The sequence below is a fragment of the Protopterus annectens genome, chromosome 13.part0, assembly GCF_019279795.1.
Source record: "Protopterus annectens isolate FY-2018-M chromosome 13.part0, PAN1.0, whole genome shotgun sequence".
NCBI lineage: Eukaryota > Metazoa > Chordata > Ceratodontiformes > Protopteridae > Protopterus > Protopterus annectens.
This window is the reverse complement of record NC_056747.1, coordinates 289,256,396-289,274,983: the sequence shown is the minus strand read 5'-3', so window position 1 is coordinate 289,274,983 and position 18,588 is coordinate 289,256,396. Positions and strand designations below refer to the sequence as shown.

Here is an 18,588-nt window from a genome sequence, read left to right as displayed (position 1 = left end):
TTCTGCAGTTCTCAACCTCTTAGCACAAAAAATCTGGACAAAATTAATATTGGAGGAATACAGCCCTAAAATAGGGACAGATTTCAAATATTGATCTTATAAAATATAGAACATTGCTAGAATAAAAGGTTTTGTTACTATGCATTTTCTGAAGAATATTAAGTCTGAAATTCAAATGCCTATCATTATTTAGTGAATTCAGTCCTTCACTGATTTGCCATAAAAATCCAGGAAACCACAGATTTTATGAGGAACAGAACAAACATATGAAGCAGAAATCTTGATGGTTTTCAGAACTAGTGGTGGGGTAGGAAAAGCAGGCCCTTGCTACCTGTACTCAAGGTATATGGTTTGAGACACACACACACACACACACACCTTGTAGTGTCCCACAAATATAGCGGGGAAATGCGTGCGCACACACCTTGTAAATTCCCTTCAAGCTCAGACCTTGTAACGGCTGGCAAATGCACTGGGGAAATGCACACCTTGTAAATTAGCTGGCTAATACACTGGGGAAATGCACACCTTGTAAATTCCCTTTCAGCACGTCCATGCAATAAATTCCATTGTTAACTGCTTGCAGATATACCACACACCTTGTAATCTCTGCTTCCAGCACGTTACCTGCCACCTTGGGACTTGCTTAAGTTCTTCATCCTGCTACTTTAATAAATCACGGACGTCTTCATTCTGCTGCTTAAATACATCAGACTTGCTTTCAGCACGTCCCTGCAATACATTCCCTTGTAATGCCTTATCCCTTCCAGCACGAACTTGCTTCCAGGACTCCCTGCAATAAATTCCCTTGTAACTGCTCGCGTTCCTCGCAGACATACCAGGGAAATGTTTGCACTTGCAATGGCTCATAAATAATTCCCTTCCCTTGCAAATACCAGAAATGCTCGCACTTGTACTCAATTCTGGCAGGCTAATGGCACTGACGTCATTGTGCACGTGATGCCATCAGGTCAAAAGCCCAAAATATGCAAAAACAGAGCCAGGAAAATCGAAACTTAAGGCGTGCCACTCTGGAATCATGGCACCCAGTTATTTGGACCTCAAAACTGGTAAAAGCCGAGAAATTCAGTACGGTTGAAAGGTGTGATCTGAAAGTGGGTTGTTTCCTGTCTGGTTTCTACTTGAGCAAAGGAGCCATGTAGGGGTGTCTTCTTTCCCCTTTGTTGTTTGCATTATATTTACAACCACTGGCAAAGAAAATAAGACCCTCAGAAATTCAAGGATATAATCGGTGTGGTATTCAAGAAAAGCTGGCTCTATTTGCATTTGATATTTTATACCTGATAAAACCAGAAAAGGACATTTCAGTGTTGTGGACCATCTTTTTTGGGATACAAAGTTAGTGAACCTAAAACAAAGGCAGTAGATGTACTCCCGCATGAATTGGTTCAGCAATTTCCATATTTATGGGGATGTGATAAAATGACGTACTTGGGAGTATGGATTAAAAAAATTCTGGTGTAGCAGCTAAGGAAACATGGGAAGAGACTAAAAAGATAATAAAAATGAGAAATTGGAAGCTCTGTGATATGGTTAGTAAGATGCAAGTAGTTGAAATGTTTACTTCCCTTAGTCTCATACACAGCCGGACATACATTTATCAACCAGAGGAGAAGTTGTGGATAGAAATAAAGTGCTGAATGAATTTATCTGGGAGGGGAAGACTGCAAGAGTCAAGATAATATGATTTTTCCAGTAGAACAAGGTGGATTGGGATTACTCTCTCTGAAGGGGCATTTCAGAGCTACACAATAGCACAAGCAGAAACCTGTAATTCCAAGTGGAAAAAGATGATGAAACAGGGGGAAGCTCAAGAAACCAGGAGACTGGAATTTTGGATGCAGATCTTTAAGGAAAATAATCGTACAGAATGTTATATTCATAAAGTAGCAGAAGGTATTCTAAGAACTAAGCCAGCACGGAAATGGAGAAAGGAGATTCTGCCAATAGGGATGACTACAATTAGTGATACAGACAATAGGTAAGAGGGGGCTGGAATTTATTGGAGAAAACTGGCAAAGGAACCAAGGTATTGGGAGCAAATAAGTAGGGAGGGAAAGGTAATATAATGGGAAGACACCAAGAATTTATTTGGACTGCAGGTTAGAGATTGCTTGCCCTATCAAGGAATGATATCAGAATATAGTTAAGAAAGAAATAGGGTGATCCTAAATGAAAAATCAGCACTAGTAAAGTTTTTAGTAGAACCTTGAACAGAAGCTGCTGTAAAAAAAAAAAAAAAAAATAATAAAGAATTAGTAGAGCGTATAAAACACTGCATGATGACTATAAGACTCAATCAGAATACGTTAGGATTGGGAGGAGAGATTGGATAAGCAGTTCTCAAAGAAACAATGGGGAGATATATGTATGTCTCCCAAATATAGGTTCATAGGTTGGTACTAGGCTATCAACCATAGGGCCTATACAAGCCTAGCCATAACAATTCCTTGGATATTTCTTCCCACAATATTTACTTCCCTGGACCTCTGTCTAGCAGGGCGACTCACATGATCCCCAGGGTGAATTTCCTATCTCCCATCCAATCATCAAGATTCCTTTTGAAGAGGGCCAAGTAGGCGCTCTGCTTGACATGTATGGGCTTGTCTATTCCAGAGTATGGGGAGTCTCTGGGTCAGGAACCTATTCCTCCAGCATGTTTTGTTCATTGTGATAAGGTTTAGATCCGTGGAGCGTGTAGCTCTGAGGGATTGGGATTTCTTTAAGTGGAGCATGTCCAACAGCTCAAGGTTTGACATGGCCTTGCATGTTAAGCAGAATATGCAACAGAATCTATAAGATTTAGTTTTTTTGCTTGGAAATGTTTACATAGTTATTTTTATACCCAAAGTAAACTCCAGAGATTTTTTTTTCCTCAGGTTGACAGCAAATGTTGGAGGTGTGATTGGGGAAAAAAAAGAGGTAATTTAGGGACATATTTCCTGGGAGTGTAATGAGTTGGCAATTCACTACAGACTACTCTGGTCAGAGATACTGGGTAAGCAAATTGGTGTATCGCAGGAAATTATTTTTCTGAGCTTTGAGAATTGGAGTTGCCTAGACATAGTAGGGCCTTGCTGATTCTAATTATGGTGGCTGTTAAAAAAGCAATTACTGGAAAATGGAAATCAAAGTCTAAACCAACTGGAATTGGGATCATTAGAAAAGGGTAGGAGCAAATTACATTGAAAAAAATGGGAATTGTGGGAACAATACATACAGGTGAGGAATTAGATTTAAAAGAAGGAAGGATTTAAATGAGATATGTAATGTTTGCGAACCTATGACACGCGTGTCAAAGGTGACACACCACAATGTTTTGGATGACACACCAGCGTTCATCAACATCCGAGTTACCAAAGAAACTGAATGAACAAAAATACAAGAAATACATGACCCAGCACTTATCTATTTAACCTTGGCATCAAAAAGTCATTGATGTTAATCAAATCAAATGCAGTGTGTTCCATATTTTTTTTTCAGTTCAATTCAAAATTACTATTAAAAGTAGTGTAATTTTTGGTGCAGTGTTTTAAGCCCGATTATCGGTGTACATATAGTTTTTTCTATTGTAAGTCACTGATTTTTCTTTTACTTTTATAAAGCCATTGTAAAGGGGTCCAGTATCTGTCTGCCTGGGATGACATGGTCGACAGGCCACGATGCTTTGCCAGAGATGGCCTGCACCTGTCACCACTGGGGTTACGGATACTGGCTAAGTTTCTTGCCGCCCCTATAGTGCCTTTTTTAGGCAAGGTTCAAATGACAAATTCACCACTATAACAGGAACAGGCAAGCAAAAACTGAGGGTGATGCTACTCAATGCTAGAAGTCTAAATCTCAAAATGCACTCACTCGAGGCACTCCTTAAAATGGAGAACATCGATATCTGTGCAGTGACATGGTTCAAGGCTCCAGAGAGCAACCCTGCACTACCAGGCTATAACTCATACCACACTTTTTGGCCATGTAACCTGGACCAGAACACCAAAGGCGGAGGTGTGTCCATATTCATTAAGGATATCCACAACTCCAAGCTAGTTGCTCGGCATAATGCATCCGAGGTTATTCAAGAGCAACTAACTCTGGGCAAAACTGCAATCCAAATTGTAGCTTGCTACAGATCACCGACCATGCCCCATGATTCCCACTCCTCTTTTCTTGATGTACTGGAAAGTATTAGGGTTCAACCAAACACCCTAATAATAGGCAATTTCAACTACCCCACCATTAACTGGGAAAACTACTCCTGTACCAACTCCTTCGCTCAACGCTTTCTGGAATTCATAAACTCCAATTCCCTGGATCAACTTATCCACACCCCCACCAGGGGCAACAATATCCTAGATCTAGTCATTATCAACATGAGTGACTGGTGTTCCACACCTGAAGTCAGCGCCTCATTGGTCCGATCCAACCATAAGCTAATTACCCTAGATATCCACATCCTGCCCCCATTAAGGAAACCATGGTAAAAAAATTTCTCCAAAGCTTACTTCATGCTTCTTAAGACAGAAGTGCTGAACTTCATGACAACCATGCAGATGAACAGTACAGTTATGACTACTGAATCCTACACAATTGTACTTTATAAGCACTTACATGAGTGCATGGATCATGCTATCCCAAACAGAACCAAGACACTATCCTCCAAAAAAGGAAGCCAATCTGGTGGTCCCCTGCCATAAACAAACTGTGCAACAGAAGGAGGAAACGGTTGCAAAAGAGAGTAAAATCCCATGAGTGGAGGAGCTCCCTGGTCAGCCACAGTAAGAAGCTGCGATCCCTGATAAAATCCTTCAAAGCTAGTTACGAAAACAAAATAGTCACTGATTCTAAAGATAACCACAAAGCATTCTATAGCTATGTCAAGAATCTCAATGGCAACACTCAGATCTGCTCTGAGTTTTACAGCACAGTGGCACTAAATATACAGACCCAACTGATATTGCCAACATGCTGGCTAACTTTACCCCTCTCACCCCCTAAAGAGCCCATCTCTATACCAGAAGAATGCAAAGTTCCTGTAATCATGACTGCACAGGTAAAAACCACACTCTCCAAAGCCAAAATCACAGCATCCATGGGACCAGACAACATCCCAGGCTGCGTTCTACACGAACTACAGAACGAACTGGCACCCCACCTAATACCATGTTCAGTCATAGCCTCACCTCAGGCTTTGTGCCTGTTGAATGGCGCACAGCGATGGTTATCCCACTCCACAAGGGGGGAGTCACCACTGACCCCGGGAACTACCGCCCCATTAGCCTGATGAGCCTGGTCTGCAAGGCCATGCAACGTATTATGGAACTTATAAACAAAGACATTGGTAATCTCCAAACTCTGGACCCACCCAGTTTGGGTTTGTAAAAGGCAGATCATGTCTCCTAAACCTGATGGACTTCTTTGAAGCCGTCACCAAAGCTGTTGACAAGGGTAAGGTGGTTCACACAGCCTATCTAGATCTTGCCAAGGCTTTCGACACCATCCCCCACTCTGGAATTATAGATAAACTCGCTAAACTAGGTATAAATCCCAGTGTCACAAGATGGGTTGCCAACTGGCTTACTGACAGAACCCGCATTGTGAAAGTAGCAGTATCCAAATCTGACTTCAGACCAGTGACAAGTGGATTACCACAGGGTTCAGTCTTGGGTCCTCTCCTGTTTGGTATCTACAGGCTAACACAGAAGGTCTTTGGCTAACGAAGTTTGCAGATGACTGCAAACTAGGAGCCATAATAGGAACTCCTAACGATGTGGACATCCTACAAAAGGGCCTCACTGAGACAGATGCCTGGTGTCAAAGCCATGGCCTCAAGCTCAGTGCCAAAAAGTGCATTGTCATCCCTTTTGGTAAAAACTCTGTACCCATGAACTACAACAGACCTCCCAACCATACCGAATTACTCGTTACCGAAGTTTTGTCAAATGAAGGGTGTCACGATTCCCGAGTGACACCCCTTCATATTTTCCCCTTTATTTTCAATTTTCACGCTGTTGGCAATGATGTCATCAGATGACATCATCAGCAATACCAGCCAGTCATAACTGAGCTGAAGGAGTTTAATTCATCATTTCCAGCTGGCGGAACAGGAACAGAGTTCTATATAAGAGAATGGAGTTTTATGGTAGATACTTGTTTATGCGCAGCCGGAGTTACAGAGTTTTATATGAGAGGGAGCACTTGGTGAAAACGGGCACAGGGAGTACTTGCAAATGGAACTAAATTCCAACTGGCTGCAAACGCTGTCTGTTCTGGAGAGAGCTAACGGAAATGTGAGTGCTTTATGGAGAAGAAGGTAACTGGCTTAACTAGCACACCACTGTGATTTCTTAGAACGGGTCCCATTTCTTTCAATTAAGTTACATAGTGGGGGCAATACCATTCATGAAGTACTTTAAAGGTTATTGTATCCAGTAGAAGTGTTACACTGGCATACTGGAGGATCCATTTGGTTTTATGTAGTAAACATGGAGCGTCTGTGAGTGTGTGTGTGTCAGGTGTAAGAAATGTATCTTCAGTAGTTTGAAGTGAAAAGGCATCTTGAGAAAGCTGTGTGATAAAAGGAAGTGAATATTCAAGCCAGGGCAATGGAACATTTACTGCAGTGGCTGTTCTGGTTCCTACAGTAGGTAGCTATTTTATAGGGTATTTTAAGGTGACCATTTCACCTGGGATTCTGTGTGTGGATGTAAATATAGCTACATTTCTTTTATTGAAAGCAGCAGATGATGTATTTTGCTAAGAGGCAAGGCCACATCTGGAGCTTGTGAAAATAAAACAAAGTTAGTCTATGAACTAAACATCTGATGCACGTTTTTTCACCTTGAATTTTGGATCGCTTTGTATTTTATTGTTGAACCAAAAAATGTTACATTTTCCTTCCATTTGCAAACTGTGTAATTACTGCAGCAAAGTGAAAACACTGATGTCCACATCCAACTGTAAAGGGATAGCGTACATTTTTAATATGATTCAGCAAGCAGCGATTAGCTACTTAAACTAAAAGTGTAAGTTTAGTTCAGATAACTGTGTGTGTGAGTCTGTGTGTGTTGGAATACCATTTTTTTTGCCCTGACATTGGTTGGCTTGTTGGCAAATAATCAAACTTCATGACTAAACTTGTTGCATTCATCCGAGCCCCCGACAGACAGTTAAAACTACAGTGCATTGCAACACAAGTAACACTGGTCTCCATTACAGACACAGTTGTATGGTTTACTGATCTGCCTTATGCCCAAGTTCAGAAGTGGGCTGAAATTTCTGGGATTGGTAGATGAGAAGTACAATTGAGGATCTACCTATTGCATATGTGTCCCATTTCAAGGTTATAACTTATAATACTACAGCAATGGTGTTGCTGTGTGACCGCCTCATAGTGCACACAACCCATTTAAGGCACAGCAGTGTATCATACCTCTCAGTTTTGTGTTTGTGTGAAAATGCCCCTGTTCAATATACCTAGTGGCTAGAAGTACTCAGGCTCAAACCCTGTACCTTTAGTACAGGGTAAAAAGAACCTAAAGTCCCTAGCCACCACCACTTGTGAGCTTTGCCTAGGTTTTTTTTGTGCTAAGTGTTGAGAGCTATATTGAGAAGTGAATTTGTATTCCCCCAGGTATTTTCTGCTAAGAGCTGACAGCTATAGTGACAACTGAATTTGTATTCCCCAGGTTTTTTCTGCTAAGAGTTGAGTGAGAACTGAATTTGTATTCCCCATTTTTTTGTGCTAAGAGTTGGGAGCTATAGTGAGAACTAAATTTGTATTCCCCCATTATTGGCTTTGTCCAGGTTTTTTATGCTAAGAGGTTGAGAGCTGTGGTGAGAAGTGAGAAATGAATTCACTAAATGATAGCCAGTAAGTTTCATTCTTCATATTTTTCAGGAAGCTGCTGATTCAGCATAGTGGTATGGTGCTCTGACTGTAGTACATAGGGTTGTGGGTTCACGACCTACTAGTGAAATGCATGGTGGTAACACAACATTTTGTTCCAGCAACTTTACAAAATTATACAAGCAATGTTTAAAATGTGTCCCTGGTTTTTGACCCTTTGCCCCCCCCCCAAATGCCAAGTCTATTTTCGTTGGGAAACAGTATTGCTTTTACCAGATGTCTATTAGTGTATCATTGTAGAAGTAAAGCAGTATGCACACATTAGTGTTTATGGTAAATGGGACAAAATAGCCAGGTAATGGGACAGCAGAGTGGATGCAGGGGGACCCTGGTGTCATATTTTGGTTGCCTGTTCTTCAGTTTGCGTTTGAAAGTTGGTATCCCACAATTCCATTGGAATGGGTGGGGTTACATAATTATGTATGCAAATCGGATGTTAATCAGCGTACAGATTTGTACCTATTTTTCATGGGCCTTGTCCAGATTTTTGATGTTTCTAGGTTGAGAGGTATGAACTACAACATAGGCGGTAGTATACTTAACACCGAAAGTGTGATGAGACCTTGGGACACAGGTGGACAGTAGTTTCTCCTTTGATAATCACATTGCCATAGTAGTCAGGAAATCTTTCTACGTGGCACACCTCATCACAAAAGGTTTCTCATCCAGAAAAAGAGGTAATTGTTCCCCTCTACTTGTCACTCATTAGACCCATTATAGAGTACAATGCCCCTTTTGGTATGTACCTCACAAGACATCTACAGCAACTGGAAAGGCCGCAGAAATACGTCACAAAGAGGATTACCGGCCTCAAACAGGTGCCCTACTCAGACAGTCTCAAAAAACTCCAGTTTACTCCGTCGCATATCGCCTACTCAGAGGTGATCTCTGCCTAACATACAAAGCTGTGTCAAACCCAGAGCTATTGGACATGCTCCACCTAAAGAAATCCCAATCCCTATGAGCTACACACTCTAGGGACCTAAACCTTGTCACCACAATAAACAGAACATGCCAGAGGGATCGATTCCTGTCCCAGAAGACTTCCCATCCTCTGGAATAAACTACCTATCTATATCAAACAAAGCTCCTCATTAGCACTCTTCAAGAAAAATCTTGATGATTGGATGGGAAATAGGAAATTCACCCCGGGGATCACCTCTGTGGCTCTGCTTGACAGTGGCGCAGGAAAATTATTTTCTTGGGTGGCAAAAGTCTGGTACCTTTTTGGCTGGACTTGTGTAGGCCCCAGGGCCGATAGCCTAGTACCTACCTATGAATCTATGAACACATAGCAGATTGAACTGTTATTTTTAAATAAATGAATATGTAAAGAATTGTTTCTGTTTTGTTTTGGGTGGGGGGCACCTGCAGATTCAGGATAGGCATTTTCCAAATTTTTGACACGCCGAGCCCAAAAGGTTCTCCATCACTGGACTTGACAGTGATTGGGTAGATTATAAGTGATGCATAATGTTTGCAATTAAAAATGTCAGTGTGGTTTGTGATGGATAATGCTTGCAACTAAGATTGTCAATGTGGTTTGTTTTCATTTATATAAATGTATGCTTGTCTATGTCATAAGTGATACTTTAGTTATTTTTTTAAACAAGAATCTTTATTAGTTAGTAGCTGCAGTATGGTATGCTGACAGTTACCTAACTGGAACAGGTGGTTGTGGGGGAAAAATGGTGGTAATGTTTTTCCTTAAAAAATGTGATATTAAATGTCTTTTCCATCAAAAAAAATCATCACAAACTTATTCACTTCTTTGTCGATACAAACCAAATATATAGGTTATTATGGATTAATTTATAGCAGAAACCAGGAAACCAAGGAGATCTGGTCATTTACAGGATATGACAAATAGAGTAGAATGGAGAAAATTTGATAAAGCAGTAGAAATAAAGGCAGAACAGAATATCAAATAAAAATACTTTACAGACAGTAAACATTACTTAATATAGACAAAACTTGAACAAAGAACACATAATAATTTAAATTATGAGGGGTTCATTGCTGTTTGTTAATAATTTATGGATAGTTTTAATTTATAATTTTAGGAATTTTGAAATAGGATAAGCAAAAGTATACTTGTGCTGATAAACTAAACAGTGAATGGTTTCTCTAGAAATGTTAAAACCTTAAATAAAATAAATGCCTTATTATATGTAATTAATTTTTTCTAAACTTTTATTAAAAAAAGATTGTTGATTTCATGAGTCCAGGAAGATGGCTACCATTTCTGAAGACTATAGTAATTTAATCTAAAAACTCCATCTGCAGAGTAGCTTATCTGAGGCTCTGAGTTAACTCACAAGATTGGTGACTCAGGTTGGACTATTGACTGGTGCAACAGACCTGCAGGATCGAATGGAGTGAAATTTGTTAGCTTGCTTATTTGGAGCATTTTTTGAGGTATGATGCATTGTCGTCACCCCTTTTGATGACTGGATGAGTTACAATGAATTGTCTTTTATAAAAGTATAAGATGGGGATGCATGACCTTTGATTCCAGAAAGCAAGCTTCTGCAAAAGTGTTAGCTGGACAAAGAAGAAAGTCCATTATAACAGGTGGGTTGGGAATATGGAGGTGGGGAGATTCCAGAGTTGCACTATGATGATGGCAGGAGGGCCTTATTGTCCAGTTTGTCATTCTGTTTGGGAACCGTATTGATGGGGGGGATACACAGCTTTTTATTGACCCCTTAATTTAATAAGGGTGATTAAAACAATATTGACCACACTTTGTTTCAGTATAAAATTGGAGTTTTGCATTAAGTAATTCATAAGTTAGTTGTTAAAAATGTGGGTATAAATGAGCATTTCATTACAACCTAACTAGGAGGGTTCCTTTTTGTCACAAAAAGGCTTCCGTTCTAGTTCTCTCTGAACAGATGATTTAATTTAAAAACTTTGATTTTGAAAAATTGGTTGTGCTGTTTAGCTAATTTTTGATAAGAATTGTGTGGTGCTAATGACCTGTGTTCAGAAATCGGGTCTGAGTGAAGGAAGAGTTTCCTTAAGACAGATTTGACAAGTCAACACAGACTGACCTTTGTCTTTTGGAGGGTGTAGGCAGCACCTGTTCCTTCCCAGAGGTCAATAGGTGTGTTATACAGACAAAGAAGGTGGGGTTGAACAGCTTACCATGTGCATTTTTGTTTGCATAAATGGAAGGAAGCACATACAGGTGTTTATGGCGACTTGGATTGTATAGTGTGCCTCAGACTCCGAGGGTAGTTGACTGGCTAGGTACATGTACAGAAAATCTGGGCCAGCAGTTTATGAATGGCAGCTGTTACCAACCCCAGCTTCCTGGATAAAGACAAGGGTACCAAAGGATGTTTTTGTAGTTAGTGTAGCAGTATTGATTCTTCCTCCCATGCAGAAGCCTGCAAATGACCTGATTTTCAGAGTCTTTGCATCATCCCTAATTGACGGATGTCCAATAATCATCTTCTAGACCTCAGAGTACAAGAAGGGTGTCAGTCAGCACCATCTTCAATTCTTTCTAGCCATACAGTCCAGTGCACTTCACGTATGTTTAGAATACCCGCAGTCAGTCTGTTGGCTCATTTTTTTCCCCCAGAAAACCTCTTCTTTCAGTCACGTAAGTGCCCACTGAGAAAATATCTCTGTTAATTTGTTAAAAAAATTTTGTGCAAAAATCCTTAAACATAGGGCTGAGGTACTAGCCACCCATATAGTCTTCCTCTTTAGTTTTCCCAATGGTGTTGCAGTCCACGTCTACCGCAAGGCCTTCTCAAACTCTAGTATTGGCTAGCTTCATACCAAAGAAAAGGAAGGACAAACTCTAACGTTACTAAGAAAGATTTGTTTCTAATCCATAAGTTGACTCAGGTGAGGCATCTTTGCAGCTCCCTGGTCTGGAGGCTAGCAGGTCCAAACCCTCGGGAGGCCGTTAAGGTCTTTGGCCTACCAACAAGCATTACTGTGTCGCACACATCAGTCAGATCTGAGGCCACTCAGCAGGCCTCAGCTTCCAGTGTCTGCATTGTGGGCCTTGAGAGGGAGAGACTCCATCTACCTTGACTGCTGAAAACTTAACCAAAGTTGGGGTCAGAACCTCAGGTCCCCCCCCCCCTAAGCAGACATCCAAACTGAAGTAAACTAACTCTTTACTTTTACCCCTGGCTCCAACAACTTTTTCACTGACAGAAGCACAAGACCTCTTGAAAACAGCTTGGGAATTCATGGACTTCATGAAAACCAGAGTGCCCACCAGAGTGCCCTGTCATACTTCTGCCACTGAAGTTTCCCCATTCAGAAGAAACAGGGAGGTGGCTTTTCAAGAAAGTGTGCATTCATCTATCTCTGAAGATAAGGAATTTCACTGCTCTTGTGATGTAACCAGATTCAGATTTTCTCACACACAGATATACACACACACACACACACACACGCCCCTCAGAGGACTTTTCCTTTGGGGGTACCCTATGTGACGATGCGAGGCATTGCCAGGAGAAGTAGGGCAGTGGATATGTAATATATGCCAGCACAGGTAGCTAGAATTTTGTGAAGAATTACATGTCATTTGTATATGAAACTGATTTGTACAGCTGCTTGTGTTTAACATGTTTTTTGTAAAGCTGCTTGTGTTAAAAATGTACCAACAGTGTGTTGTGCTGGACAAAAAAATAAATATACATGTATTATTGTAACGTTTTAAATATATATATATATATATATATATGTTTTAACAAAAGTTACTAGAAGAGAAGAGGTTAATCTCAAACTTTAAAAACAGTAAAACATTAAATTCCTGGGCCTAGGCCATAAAGATGTTCTCACAGCTTTGAATGAAGCCAAAGATGCAGTGTCTGTAAGAAGTATGGTTTATTACTTCCTGTAGAAAGTGGAAGTGTTTTATGACTTCCAGAAGCTTCATCGGATCTTAACAAAGTTGTGTGTGTTATTGGCACATGTGATAAATTCTGGCAGCTTCTAGCCAAGGAGGGAAACATGGGGACCAGATGTATGTGATGTCATTCCATAATCTAGGACAAAAATAATGTTTTAATACTAGGTGAGACTGACCATGGCACTGTGTTTTTGTAACTTGACAAAGAAGGATTTCTCAGCTAGTTCATTTTGCCTTGCTGTAGTAAGTAACCAGGGAATAATAATTCTTTAATCTCACTATATTTTCCTGACTGATCTAGTTAAGTATTGTTTTTCTGTAACTGGGTGAACCTGCCCACCTGTGTTGTTTTTAATATTTCCTGTGATTGAAACTCTGGTGTTTATTGTAAGTAGATATTTAGTACTTTCATTTTTTTTTAATTTACTATTAAATATATTTAAACTTTTCATTGTGGCTGGTCCTTTAGAGAGTATTTTAACCTTTGAAAGTACTTGTATCTATTGGTGACACTGTGGCCACTTCTGAAAACCTGGCTGTTTGGTCAATATTACCATTTGTATTAGTGTTAATTTCACTGAGTATAATTGGGTACCCTTGCAAGAGCCTTAGAGTAACTGGCTTTGGGGTGTGTGGTGGCAGTGTAACTACTTTGTAGTCTGGGCAGAAGGGAACATAGCTAGTAAATCTGTGCCAGCCTTTCCCAGGGATTTGTGTGTATGTGTAAAAGTCAGGTCTCGGAGTGTGTGTCAGCTGCTTGGAGCAAGGACACGAAGCTCTGGTTTCATAGGGAGGGTACTGCAGGACTTGGCTTGGACATTCGGCTGAGGACTTAATTCTACAGCTGTACCAGTTGGGGGGGTCTTACTGAAGACACTGGGAGAGACATAAAAACCCAGACCCCAGGCTGAATGTGTTCCTTGTGTGCTCTTAAGGGAAACTGTGCTTGATGCAAAGAGCTGCATCTGTAAATACTGGGTGTATCCATTTTTGTTCCAAGTGAACGCCACTCTCCCGTGCCAATGGTGAGGATTTAGGCTCCTTGATTCCTGGCCCAGAGTGGGGATGTCACACCCTATATATAAAGTTTGGGAGGCTCAGACCTGTTAGAGGAAACTGCTGGGTTTTTCTTCTCCCATGCCATTGGCCATTCCACATGTACAGGTATTACTGATTATGTCTTTGAAGATGTCACTCTGTATCCTGACTCTCTCTCTCTCTCTCTCTCTCTCTCTCCTGCACCTAGGAAACCGCAGGTTTTACAGAGTGCTTGAATCTCACAAGCACCTTTACAAAAATCCAAAGACTGGCCCCTCGGTAGTCTCCACTGAATCCACAAAAGGTTACATAAGGGACCAGTTGGACATCCCTTTCCTAATGACAAATAAAGTAGTCTGTTAGATTTAGGTGAAAAAGCTTATTCTTCTGTTTCCTTGGCTGTGAGAGCTTTGAATCTCAGCCCAAGCAGCCTAACAGTTTGGGCGTGTGGAAGCTGCTCTGAAACTTTGGACGTTGGCTAACTGTTATCCTTGGCAAGATATAACCCATATAGCTAAGGTTACTGCAGCAGTGATCATTTGAACATCTGCTGTTATGGTAAGTTTACCTATGCAACTGTACTTTCTTTTGGTTAATATTTAAGGCTGAATAAATAATTGGCTTTACCTTCTTATTTATGTATATATTCTTGGTAGATCACTGATTTCCCATGGACTCTTCAGACTCTGCTAATGATGCACTGTCTGGTTAAGTAACTTGCTTAGAGTTGCACAGTAGGGAATTGGAGGCTGAGGAAAGCAAACCTTAAGAGTATAGTGCTATAAATATGTAATGACTAGTGCACAACATGGTAGATAAGAATGCACACATTTTTGCAGCTCAGAATTATGATATCCTGTTTTGTTTGCTTTTTTCTAGGATTATGGTCCAAAGGTCAACTTTAAAAAACAAAAGGTACGGATTGGGAACTACTCTGGTTTGCCTTCATTTAGCCAGAAGCTGTTTGACCGAATGAAAAAGTACATGATTTTAGAAGACTTTCTGCCAGTTGAGCAGTGTAACTTGGACTATAATCCAGAGCGTGGTTCTGCCATTGTCCCTCACTTTGATGATTCCTGGCTTTGGGGAGAACGTTTGGTTAGTGTCAACCTTCTTTCAGAAACAGTACTGACCATGTCTTCTGATTCTGAAAATACACTTCCTTTATTCCCTGTCTGTGATCCAAATGAAATAAATTCAGCGGTACAGAAGTGCACTGATAAATGTCTTGGGGATGAGCGAGAGGGGGTTTCCAACAGACTTTCTTTTAGAGATGTGGATGTTGCCATACACCTGCCAAGATGCTCTCTGGTTGTGCTTTATGGACAGGCACGTTATGACTGGAAACATGCAATTCATCGTGAGCATATTGGGTCTAGGAGGATCTGCAGTACTTTCAGGGAACTGTCAGCAGAATTTAGCTCCAGTGGGAAGCTGGAAACCCTAGGGAAAGAGCTACGAGATATTGCTTTGCAATTCCAAGGGGCTCCTGTATGACTCAAGACCTATGCTTAAACACTGAAACAGTTTAATATGTAACCTTCCACCACACCTCTCCAACCTCCTCCCAGAAAGTGGGTGTGTCATGCAAAAAGATGTCTCAAAAGTGCAGTTTAGAGGTCTCAGCTGCACAGGGATTGCTGTACTTAACAGAAAAATGGAGGTGTCTGTATGACTGTGGACTGCTGGTACTTAAGGTTCTGTTCAGAATTATCTAAATGTCCGCTGTGGATAAAAAGGAAAATGGTTAGGTTGAACTGGAAGGGGTCTTCCTTCTATGGTCTGTGAGTTTTAAGTTATGTAACATGAAAATGTTTTTTAATGTTTGTGCATACTAAAGGATGTGTATTAGTATACTTAAAATGATAATAAAGCAGAACTTGTGTTTTTCTTCAGTTTTTAATAAGTATGTTTCTGTGTGGCTATTCCACTAGAGAAATGATTTTGGCTGAACTCTGTTATGCTGGACCGTATATGAAGTAGTACTTGTGGGCATACATCTCAACTTCTTTTGCACAAGAAATCGGGAGAAGGCTAGAATTAATGGGGAGATGAAGGCTCAAAAATAGGGACAGATTTGAGATCTTTCTCCTGTAAACTTAAAAAGTTGCTAGAACAACCAGTTTTGTATTAGTATTCATTTTTGGAAGGATATGATGTCTAAAACTCTTAAGCCTGTATTTTAGTGACTTCATTCCTCAATGATTTGCCAAAGTCCCACAAATTGTATGGGAAACAGGCCAAAATATGAAGCAAAACTCTGGATAGTTGAGAGGTATGCTTGTGAGTTGATCTCCTGCAGAAATTACTTAGTTTGCAGTCTAGATTTTTAGTTGTCTTTAAAGTTACGTTGTAGATCTGAGTTTTTTTAGCTGCTTATGGAGTATAATTGCTGTTTAAATTATGTCCATAACTTTAAAATTAGCCACACTTGAGATATCTTACATTATCCAGTCTGTTCACTTCAGCAGCAAAAATAATCACTTAGCACCTTTGAAGTTTCCCAGGTTCAAAAACTTTTCTAGGTTACATGTAGCACAACTGTTCCCCTGCTCTCCACATCAGGTGTGTTATTGCCAAAAGCATCATTTAAAAAACCTCTGGCCTTCATTAGATTCCTACAGTCACGCATGGGAGATTTTATTTAGGTAAGGGGAAGGAGGGTGGTCATGCTGAAGTAACTGGACAGCATTTTTTGTATCTTAACATGATCCAGTCGATTTACTTCAGCAGCATAACTAAGGTTAAGTGGTAAAAACAAAACTGGAGGGACGACATTCTCATTCTTTCTCTGTTAACTGAGGTGAAACATGGAAGAAAAAGCTGGTGGAAGTAATGGATACATTTTGTACTGGATGTGAATGAACTATTTAGAAACTGCTTGACCTGCTAATGTGTAAAGGGGAATACATCCAAGGATTGGAAGTATGGGTAAGAATGGCAACATTATTGAAAGACCTAGCAAGGGCAGACAAAGGGCAGCTGCATTTGTCACAAGATATTAGTGGGTAAGATATGTAATGTGTAAGAGTTGCCAGTCTACCACTGCAAGCAGTACTGACAGTCCGTTAAGTAGATGAGTCCTGCTTAAATGACTGTCAGTGTTTGTGTATTAGAAGCTGTATCAAAAGGAGCAAAGAGGTAATTAATGCTTTACTACAGTTTAGGTGATGCCTGTTATGTAGATGCGTAATAGCTTTGTTTAGCCTCGAGACTTTTTTGGACAGTTAACAAACTTTAATAAGGAGCTATTATTGCTGTTTGCAAAGGTGATTGATATTGCAAATTGTTTTACTTTAATTGCACTTTAGACTGAAGACCTTCCCCCTCCTCATTCTCATACCAGTGCCAAAATGGAGAAGCTTTGAAACAAAAACCCTTCGGTGTAAGGGGTGTTAAAGTTGGGTAGGCGACACAGGAATGGGGGGGTAATAGTACAGACTGAGAAGTTGTGAAGGAGGATGTGAAGCTGGGAGAAGGAAGTCTGTGACTCACTGAAGTAAGGCTAGTTACTAGAGGTAAGAAGTCCTATAAAAAATGAGGTTGGGGGATAACCTTGCAGAAATGGAATCATGTCGACTGGCCAAATTCAGCTTCCCCAGAAATTAATTTTTTATGTAAATTTTACCTCTGAGGGTTGCCATTTTTTTAAGGGTCAAGCTTCCTGCACCCCCCCCCCCAAAAAAAAAATGTATACTTCATTTGTGGTCACAGAACAGTAGGTAAAATGAAAAAACTCCACTGCTATTGGTATGTTTTTTTGGCACTTTTCCTTAAGTCTATTGGCAGTCAAAGAAATGCCTGTGAGATAGACTGACAGGCTCATAATGCTACATGCACGAGAGGCGGTAAGTCCAAAGTATAAAAGGAAAAGGGGAATTGACAGAAAGAATAGAAGGGAAAATAAGGCTTTTTGTGGATTTATCTCTGAGAAAGAAAAAAAAAAAGGCTTCTCAAAAAGTAGCCATTGTTAAACAGTGGGTGGAAGGTGAGGGTAGACAAACAGATGCATACTTTGAAAGAATTAGGGTATGTATTACAGCTGTGAAAAAAACATAACTTTTTAGCATCCTCCTGGCCAAATGGGGGAAAATGTAGATGCAGAAGTGTGCAAAATTAGCCATGCCAAAAACAATTGCATTACAATCTCATATTTGTCTCTACAACCACTACATTGTCTTGCTTACTATAATCAACACATGCATGGGTGTTTTGTGTGGAAGAGGAGTGACCTCAACAGAGAGCAGTCCCGTGTTACATGTTTGTCAACATCCTTTTATTGGATTTCATTAAAGGACTGAAAAAGAGAAATTGGCCTTCAACTTGGCCATTATTTTCAGGATCATCCACAAGAGTGCCAACCATAGGAATCAGCTAGTGTAGTAGTCAGAACTGTGGCAGCTGAAGTACGTTATTTTGCATTTCTTGGCAGTAAAAAAGTTAAGTATTCACCATAACGTTCCATTTGTGTTGTCCATTTTCATTCTTCCTCAACCTGTGGGTTCATTTCCGATCCTCAGAACCGACTTGGCCGATAAAATAGCTCGTGAGAACAAAAAAACTCTGAGCTCATCCCTTACCCACAATGCACCATCTCAGTTGCCTCGGATTGTTTGCTGATGGACAACTTAACATCCTTTGTTTCTATCTCGCCTTCATTCTTGCTGGATGGGTTCGGAGCTGATCCTCGGCTCCGACTCTGCCAATACTAAAGCTCGAGAGCTAATTCCACCGGCTCGTGGCT

The 18,588-nt window shown here is 40.4% G+C and overlaps 1 protein-coding gene across 2 annotated transcripts in view; it reads left to right on the top strand.

Annotated features, from left to right (window-relative positions):
* The window catches only part of ALKBH4 (alkB homolog 4, lysine demethylase), a 76,012-nt gene extending 60,273 nt beyond the window's left edge, over nucleotides 1–15,739 (top strand). For both annotated transcript variants that reach the window (XM_044053857.1, XM_044053856.1), the window contains one exon: nucleotides 14,724–15,739. In XM_044053857.1, coding sequence (XP_043909792.1) covers nucleotides 14,724–15,341 — 618 coding nt within the window. In that variant the 3' untranslated portion in view covers nucleotides 15,342–15,739. The remainder of the gene's footprint in view (nucleotides 1–14,723) is intronic.
* The last annotated feature ends 2,849 nt before the right edge of the window (nucleotides 15,740–18,588 follow it).